The sequence below is a fragment of the Octopus bimaculoides genome, chromosome 10, assembly GCF_001194135.2.
Source record: "Octopus bimaculoides isolate UCB-OBI-ISO-001 chromosome 10, ASM119413v2, whole genome shotgun sequence".
Lineage (NCBI taxonomy): Eukaryota > Metazoa > Mollusca > Cephalopoda > Octopoda > Octopodidae > Octopus > Octopus bimaculoides.
The window spans coordinates 15663071-15673189 of NC_068990.1; the positions used below are offsets into that span (position 1 = coordinate 15663071).

Genomic DNA, 10119 nt, shown 5'->3' on the forward strand with positions numbered 1-10119 from the left:
ATATATATATATATATATATATATATATAAACACCACTAATACCAAGTTGTAACCGTTTCAATAATATATATATATCATCATCACTTAATATCTATTTGCCATGCTGGTGATTTGACAGCATCTGGCCAGTCAGAAAGCTGAACCAGGCTCCAATTGTCTGTTTTTGCATGGTTTCTATGGCTACAGGCCCTTCCTAATGCCAACTACTTTACACAACACACTTATATAGGACATATTGTCCTATATTGTCCCTGATTGTCTATGACAATAAAAAAGAACATGATTGCAGTCAGATCATACTTTTGCATTGTAATTGACATTAGGATAAAAAACAACAATTATTGGCTGCAAACCTGGCTATTGCCACCCATGATGCAGAGAAGCAGAAGATAAATACGGGAGCCTGACCAGCAGCTATCAGTTTGTGCCAGTTGCCATTGATACTTCAGGTGTTCGTGGACCCCACACTGATTTCCTTCACAAAATTGGGATGACTGCAACCTGTCTGAGAAATGAGCTCCACAAAGTGAGGTGGCTGTTGCAGCGAGTGTTGCTGGCCAATTTTCTGCAGCAATGCCTTTGCAATCTTGTCTGAAAGGCATGGTTGAACATGCTATTTGTGCCAGGGTGTACAACCTATTAATCCCTCCACCCCCATCTTCTGCTGCTTAATCCCTACAACCTTTTTTCTTTTCCTTTGTTTCCTTGGTGAAGTACTTATGGTGTGTTTGTTCTTGATAATTTGTCTTTCTTTTCTTCCTGTAAAAATCTGTTGACATTAAACAAATACACCAGACTATATACACAGTAAGTCCGTTAACAAATGACAAATTGAAGAGAAGTCATTACAAGACACTAACCTCTTCAGGCACTCCTTAAGTTCTGGAATAGCACGAAGACATTGTAATGTGGCGTTCATATAACAAGTGTTACCAAGATTTGATAATCCTGGAGGAAGTTCCAGCTGGAAATGAAGAGAAAAAGAACAAGTTAGGTATGAAGAGCTACAAAAGATTTTTATGGAAATGAAAAAATTATGAAACATTTTTGAGAAACAATCAGAAGAGGTTTTCCGTAATCGTTCATGAATCACTGATTATATGCAATTTACATTAAACAAAAATTCTCTGTTTAGTGTAAAATTGTACAAAGTATATATACAGATTATCATTTTATCCTTTGTTTCTCTGTGATGGTAACAGTAAGTCAATCAGCCTGCTGGCAATCAATATTGTTTGTGTTAAATAACCAATGCTACAAAGAAGAGTTATTACACTTTGGCAAGTATCAGGATATCACTTTCCAAATGGGACGATGATAGTCAGAAGGTATTCTTGTAATATCAGTCCTGTTGTCGGATTCCAGTGGTGAAATTATGAAATATGCAGAAGGAAAGACAATAAGAAACTCTTTGGATTTTCTCCAACCACTACCAAATCATTCTTCATCCTTTTTTTTTTTTTTAACTCATTGCATTGATGATATGCAATTAAATCACACCAAAGATCAGTCAAATTCTTTTGGATTTCTGCCTCAACTTGAATGGACAACACTTCAGATGAATTCTAAATCCAATCTGGAATATTGTGGTTAAAAAGATGATTAACCCTTTTAACATTCAGATTGCTTTGTCAAATATAATGCTTATTTATTCACATTGTTTTGAATTAATTAAGCATTATTTTGTAGCTTTGAGATTTCTATGACACAATCGTTTATTTTTAGAATGATTATGCAGGGTAGGTGTAGACATCTTGGCTTTTACAATGAAAAAGATGGTTAGTTTTGAGGAACCACAATGGGTAACAACACACCGTAAGACCAAGTCCAACCAATGCCAATTTGGAAAAACAAACATAAAATGATAAAGATGATATAACACCAAAAGGAGCTGATATATTTAGACACAATAAAGAAACTGAAATAGGGTTTAACTTACTGCTGTAGCCAGTTCCTGTTCATTCATGTCTTCAAGAAATACGGTCTTCTCTGTTGGTTCAGCAGGCAAGGCATCAGCAGACCCCATCATCAAAAACGTAATCCCCTGAAGTGGAGACAAGATTATGAAACAGGGTTACATGGAAGGTTTGTTAGTATTAATTAGTTCAGTTCTAATTATGCAGCCTGAAAAAAAAGAAGCAACTAATCCCACAATCAATGTTGAATGAACAAATTTGTCAGACACAGCCAAAGATGTTTAGTCCCGAGACTAATCACAAAAAACTGAATATTGGTTATGGCCATGCTGTTATCTTCCTGATGACAGCAATAAAAAGAAATCTACTCGAAATATTCAGAAGACAAACATTAACCCTTCTGATACCAACTCACCTGTGGATCAATGATACAACTTCTTTATCTCTCACTGTTCGTTGTGTTCTTTTAATCATTGCCGGCCCCCAAACCTTATATGTGCACTCTTTCTGCACCTCTTATATTAACTCTACTTGATTTCTCTTTTACTTTCTCCTCTCTCTAAACACAACGTAAAGCACAAGTGGAGAAATCAATCAACATTTATGTCAGCTGTTATTGTATATATCAGATATGAGGCATTCACATCTAGATCTTGCATGTGAATTTAGTTTTCATTTCAAGAAGTTTCTCACTACAGGTAAATATTAGAGATATAATGTAGAAAAGGTGTAGGTAGAAACTCCGTAAGATGTACCCGGTGTAAGCTATGGACACATAAGAGGTGCAGCATTATCAGAGGAAGGTTAACTGGGAAGATAGTTTTTGTGTGTGGCAAATGCACAGGGGGCAATAAACACCGAAGATGTACAGAAAACAGATTCTATCACATGCCAGGGGAAGAAACTAGAAGTAGTTGATACCTAGGTGACCAAGTCTGTAGTGTGGGTGGATGCTCAGAGAATAGCCACTAGAATAAGAATAGCCTGGGCAAAGTTTAGAAAGCTGCTACTTCTGCTGGTAACAAAGGGCCTCTCGCTCAGAGTGAAAGGTAGACTGTATAACACATGTGTGCGAACAGCCATGCTACACAGCAGTGAAACATGGGCCATGACAGTTGAGGACATACATAGGCTTGAAAGAAATGAAGCTAGCATGCTTTGCTGGATGTGTAATGTCAGTGTGCATGTACGACAGAGGGTAAGTGTCTTGAGAGAAAAGTTAGGCATAAGAGGCATCAGATGTGGTGAGCAAGAGAGACAACTGCAGTGGTATAGTCATGTGATGAGTATGGATGAGGAGGGCTGTGTGAAGAAGTATCACACTATAACAGTGGAAGGAAGCCGTAGAAGAGGGAGACCCAGGAAGGAATGGGATGAGGTGGTGAAGCACGACCTTCAAACATTGGGCATCACAGAAGCAATGACAAGTGACCAAGACCTTTGAAGATATGATGTGAATGAGAAGACCCAACAAGTGAGATCACAGTGTCGCATAACCAGCCCATTTAAAAGTACCCTTGAATCGTCAGGTGACACGTTGTGCTTGAGAAGGCCTGTTGAGTCAAGTGAAATTGAATTGTGGCCAATGACCAGGCAAGTAAAGTGAGATCACAACCGTGGCCCAATACCAGTGTCACATAGCCAGCCCATTTAAAAATACCTTTGAATTGTCAGGCAATATGCTGTGCTTGAGAAGACCTATTGAGTCAAGGAAAATTGAAATCAAAACGGAAATCGTAGTTGTGGCCAACGCTAGTGTCACCTGACTGGCACCCGTGTTGATGGCATGTAATAAGCACCATTCAAGTGTGGGTCGATGACAGTGTCGCCCGACTGGCTCCCTGTGCCGGTGGCACGTAAAAAGCAGCATTCGAATGTGGTCGATGCCAGTGTTCCCCCAACCCCGACTTGCTCTTGTGCTGGTGACATGTAAAAAGCACCATCCGAATGTGGTCAATGCCAGTGCCACCTGACTGGCTCCCGTGCTGGTGGCATGTAAAAAGCACCCACTACACTCTCAGAGTGGTTGGTGTTAGAAAGGGCATTCAGCTGTAGAAACACTGCCAGATCAGGTTGGAGCTTGGTGCAGCCTACTGGCTTGCCAGTCCTCAGTCAAACCATCCAACCCATGCCAGCATGGAAAACGGGCATTAAACGATGATGATGATGAATGCCAGAAAAATTAAATTTCAGAAGCATACTTGCCAGGCAAGTGATCTAATCTGTATGTTGATTGTAAAGCAATTATAATGTAAAGTAAAACCATCAGTGACTAGATTGCAGTTGGTGTGAAGATAATTTTGACACCAAATCAGATGAATGTTTAAGCTAAGTGAAGTTAATGTTTTTGAATGGCTAAAGGCTTTTCAATTATAATATTCATAATTCTTATAATCATCTTTTTATATTTATTTTTAAAATTAAATGACCAAAATAAGTCCAACTTACATCTTTCAGTTTCACATTTCCCCAGTCTTCATCCTGGAGTAAAAAAAAAAAAATTGAAAAAATTCACAGCATTAAAAAAAAATGTTTAGGAAACAATAGTGCTTTTAAGAAATCAGTCAATCTCCTTAATGTAAAATCTTGCTCAACAAACCAACAAACTCCAATTTTACTTTAGAAAGGGGAACCACAAGTATCAGGTTCTAAATCTTTAGAGTAGAACCCACAATAAAGATATGATAGCAATGGTGCCTTCAGTGTTCCTTTCAATCAGTTTAGCTATTTTTTGCCTTAGGTTTGATTAAACAGAACTGATTAGAACTATTAAGTTACACTGTCATTATATATATATATATATATATATATATATATTTACTAAGGGAAACATCACCCTCCAAGGAGCTTTTCTATACTTGCAGTGTGGCAGATTTTCTACAACTGTATGCTCTTCCTGTCACAGTGATCACTTGGTCACTGCAGTAGGCTAAAATATACCACAAAAACTTATAATTAGTAAAGACAGTCATTCTCATTAAGGAAATAAGAAAGACTTTTCATGACATTTACCAACATAACTCCATGTGATATCTTCAGCCATTATCAATATTTGGTACATAAATTGAGAAGCCATTACACAGAGTAAACTGAAATAACTTCCCATAGAGTCTGATAGCTCACTATTTAGTTAGATTTGTCTGCCTTTTTATATATCATTGGCAAAAAAGTTCAAGGACATTCTATAAACCATTTGGTGAGATTTCAAGCTCACCAGTCAATCTGATTGGTTGAGCGACAATCGTGAACTTAATGCCTTTTATGGCAGCCATGGTTTGACGCTGGGAAATATGTGATAGATCAAAACACAGGCTCATCTTGTTACAATCTTAACCACTCAGCTATACTAAGCTTTCAGTATTTCAGTTTTACAAATCAGAAATAATGTCTTGTTTTGTTTTCAAGAAAAAGGAGGAAAAAGTAAACAGCCAAAACAGAAACAGTCAGTAATAGACTCAGATGTATGTAGAGAGACAAACCTTGAGGATAACTCCTTTTGTTAGTACTTTCTGCCGACTTGGTTGTACACCGGTGAGGGCAAACAGCTGAGCTTTGAACTGGATAGGGGTCTCATCAGCATCACATTCAATGTCATTGAATTTTTCCTTTCCCCATTTCACATGAACTGGAAACAAAAACAACAATACAAATTATTATAATCCATAATTTTCTAAAACACAAATAACAAACAAATATGTAAGATTCCAAATGACATTTACAAGGAAATACAACATAAGAATAAGTTTTACATATTCTTATCTTGCTGTAGATTTTTTTCCTTTTTTTTTTTTCTTACCTGACTTAAGTGAAATTAGAAAAACTGAAATGACTCAAGTCAATGAGGAACACAGTATTGTCATTAACAAATCTACAAGAAACAGCAACTAAATCTCCCTTAAATCACACCCGACATTACATGATGTAGTTTTAAAAAAACAGTATCTGAAAAAAGACTGGTCATGGCTGGCCTGGGGCTAAATAACAGACACATGTCTCTAGTGTGCTCCTTTTATCAATAAAAACTACTACTTCCCAACTACATGGCTTCAGGTTCCATCTCACTGCATGGCAACTTAGGCAAGTGTCTTCTACTATAGGTATGGGTTCAACTCCCAACACATTTTTTCCCCATCAGGGGGTTTATATTCCCTAATATTAGACTATTTTCTGTAGTCAATATATGGTGAAAGCTTATAATTAGATTTACAAAAATTTTCACTTATCACTGTTTCTTAACTAACACACAATATACAGTGGTCCTCAAAATTATTCATACCCCATGGAAACTAACATCTTTTATTTTTTTAGATTCTTCATTTGTAAAAGCTGTCATGTTGGTACTTCCTGTGAATCTTTTGTCAACTTGCTGCTATGCACAAATCCCCATATGAGTTGGCTAAACTTCACTTGCATAATAATAGATATGGCCTAAAGTTCTTTTTTGCACATATTCAGAATTAGTCACACCCCAGTTTTCACTTCCTGTGAATACGCTAATCTTTGTCCTATTTCCAGAAGAGTATAAATAGAGTATGAATAAAGGAAAAGTGTTCTGGTCATACTCAGTTTCTGATCATCATGGCCAAGAAGAAGGAGCTCAGTGAGGACCTATGTCAACGTTTTGTGCAGTGAAGGAAAGGGTTACAAAGCCATTTCAAAGCAGTATGATGTGGCAACTGTCCAGAGCATAAACAACAAGCACAAGAGATTCAACAGTTAAAAACCTCAGTGGGTGTGGCAGGAAGCATTGAGCGAATCTTGCACAGAGGAGGTCTCCACGAATGTAGGCCTTGGAAGACGCCACTGCTCAGGAAGAAACATCTGGAGGCTTGCCTGACCACTTCAGACTACATCATCCAACATGTCCTTTAAGGCAATAGAGAGTGAGATGAAATTTGGCTGCTGTTTCTAGCAGGTCGAGCAACAACATACAGGCGCTTCGTTGACTGTGTGTGTGTGTGTGTGTGTGTGTGTGTGTGTGTGTGTGTGTGTGTGTGTGTGTGTGTAACTAAATAACAAATCGATCGATAACATCAGTAACTTTGAGATGAGTAAGGCCGACTCCCTAATTCAATAAAATCTTGCTTTTACTCATTCCAACATCAAACGGGTGGTTATCAGTGCACACCCCACCAAAACGGAAAACGATCAGACCCCCCAGCTCATCGGTCAAACTGGTTGACAGTGTGTGTATGGGATATTTGTTTGGACAGCTACGACTAACCAGAGAGAACAACGGATTATTGATTTCTTATATAACAACTACGAAGATGCAGAATTATAGAGAAGGGGTTGACGGTGGAACAAGTAGCTTCTGTGATACTCATGCCTTTCTCGATAAATCTAGTAACATCTCGAAACATACCTACACAAATCACCGCCTGTCGACTTTGTTTCTTCATACCGTTCAGGAAAATATTTCCTAATGAAATCGTCTACAAATACCTATCAAATGAAGTAGGTTACGACTATATAGAAATTTAATGTGAAAAAGAAATTGGTGGGCGAGCACACATTACATTTTTTTTTTTTTAAATTTCCAGTATCAATTTGTAGATAAGTGATGTATGTCAGCATATATGTGTACGCACCCACCATTTTTTTTTTTTTTTTTGTCATTAAATCCTGATAACGAAATTTACACCATCTGAAAGGTATTTGTAGAAAACTTCATTTTAAAATGTTCATTTTTCTGAAAGCTATGAGGAAACAAAGTCGATGGGGAAAAGTACACTTGTGTAGTTATGCCCAATTCGAAATGAATTCAAACTGATTTCGCTCGAAAATTGTAAGAGTCAGTCAATCTCTCGTTATATATATATATATATATATATATATATATATATACACACCCACACACAAAGGACTATTCATTCCCGCTCAACCCTACTGTGCATGCACTATGACATGGTTTCATACTTTTAAGACAAACAAATTTCGCATCAACAAAACTTATACATAAACTAATAGGGAACGTGGTACAAACATAAACGTTAAGAGTTCAATTCTTTTCGGGATAACTTGCATTCCGTCCTTTTGAAAATGCAAAAAAAAAAATTAATAAAAATAAAAACAAAGGTTCCTGCAATCTACGGATCTCACCATACACCACTTCACTAATAACATGTCTTACGCAGCATAAAGTACACAAACATACATCTTCATAAATAACCGGAACCTCATGGTTCCTTGTCGAGAATCCTATGCTGAAATAGTCGTACCTCCTGTTCAGATAACAACCATATCGCAAAACCTTAAACAAGTCTACCTTTTGGTATAAAGGAAATATATTTAGGTTTGCTTTTCTTTTGTCATGTTCTTTTAATCGACGATGAAGGATTTTTCTAAAAGCCGACACATTTGTAATGAGTTCTTGCAGTTATATGAAGGTAATTTCCAATTCAATGGCCGAGTACTCTCGTTTTATAGCCTCTGTGTGTGTGTGTGTAAAATCATTGAAAAAAAATGCTTCCCCTCCTTTAGATGTTCACATAATTGTAATCAATACCCTTGAAAAAGTATCTGCAAAATTTCATTTAAGAATATGTACTTCTCAGAAAGTTACAAGGAAACTAAGTCATTGGGAGCACTGAACTGTAGGCATGCCCTTAATCAAAGGGATATACGCTAGCCAGATTGCAAAATGTTGAACGATATCTACACAAACTAGAATCTGTTACTAGAAAAAGCTGTCCAATCGAAGATAATTTATCGGTTCAAAGATGGACTCTATAGACATAGATTAAGGATATCCTCACTTTCGAGACCCTAAATTCTAAAGACTGTGCTTTTACTCATGTAGATATGTGTGCGTGAAAAAATGAAATTTTTTTTCATTCATCTCATATTTGTATAAACTAGTTTATCTATGTATCGCTATCTTAATATAAGCATGTGTAAGTGCGATTCTGAATTTAAATGGGTAAAGAAGAACGACTCGAAACTTCAAACATTCTTTTTTTTTTTCAAATTACATCAACACACTTATGATCTATATCCCCGAAAATACTGTTCTGCAAAATTTTATTCAAAAACAAGTTTTTTCGGAAAGTTACGAGGCAACAAAGTCGATGGGGCACCAATCTATAGTTATATATACACACACTCACTCCAACACTATTTACAATGGAATAAATGACCAAAATAAATATAATTCACAGAGAAGCCATGAGTAAACGTGTTACACATTTTTTAAAAAGAATTTGTCCTTAAAACGATAAATGGTGTTCGTTTAAATAACGAGGGAAGAAAACATCAAAGATGGTAGGAGATGAAATGGTGAGTCGGAAGAGGTCCAAGGAGGGGAGAAAACGGTTACAGGAGCCAACTGTGAATTGAACAAGACTAATAAAACAATGATTTCGGCATCACAACTTCCCAGGACAAACATATGGAGAAATATTTAAGAAAAATAGATAAGTTTTTAAATAATAAAGTCGGTTAGTGTGTGTGTGTGTATGCACATATATATGAACGTATACAAATAAGTACATATATACACAGATACTTATGCCAACATCCGTATGTAAACGTAGTATATGAATGTATATAAACATACATTCATATAGACATATATACAGGTATGGGTGTGTATGTATATATATATACATATATATATATATATATATACACACATACACATATACATATATATATATATATATATATATATATATATATATATACACACACACACAAATATATGTATATATACACATATATACCTATACATGTATTTACGTGTACACTATGGAATCCGGACGTTGAATGATAATACATTACATATAATATATACATACATTATAAAATATAAATTCTATGTACACACACAGACACACACACTGTTGTTAAATGAAATTGCGGGACAAACACGGAGCAGACATAAAACGATTATAAGGTTAAGAGATGGACTTTCTCTGGTAATTTATTCACAGGTGTAACCTTTTACGCTAAGAATATAGTGCAGAGAATGAATGACCAGCTACACAACGATAATATGAAGTATATATATGTTACCTTTGTAGGTCGGCATTGTCCCTTAATAAAACAAGTCACCCAACTTGAATGCGGGCGCGCGCACAAGAAATATGAACACCAAGTTTGGCGCATGCGTAGTAGCATTACATTATAGCGAAAATATGTCATGGATTTATTAACGAAACGTAAACTGATGTTGAGGGTAAAATATTTGATGGGTTCGTT

At 36.3% G+C, this 10119-nt stretch overlaps 1 protein-coding gene across 1 annotated transcript in view; it reads right to left on the bottom strand.

Moving 5' to 3' along the window:
* Positions 1–10037, bottom strand: part of LOC106879652 (ubiquitin carboxyl-terminal hydrolase 14) — a 34045-nt gene extending 24008 nt beyond the window's left edge. The window contains exons 1-5 of the mRNA XM_014929317.2: positions 9934–10037; positions 5397–5542; positions 4366–4398; positions 1941–2045; positions 862–965 (exon numbers count right to left, since the gene is read on the bottom strand). Coding sequence (XP_014784803.1) covers positions 862–965; positions 1941–2045; positions 4366–4398; positions 5397–5542; positions 9934–9949 — 404 coding nt within the window. The 5' untranslated portion in view covers positions 9950–10037. The remainder of the gene's footprint in view (positions 1–861; positions 966–1940; positions 2046–4365; positions 4399–5396; positions 5543–9933) is intronic.
* Positions 10038–10119: the final 82 nt, after the last annotated feature.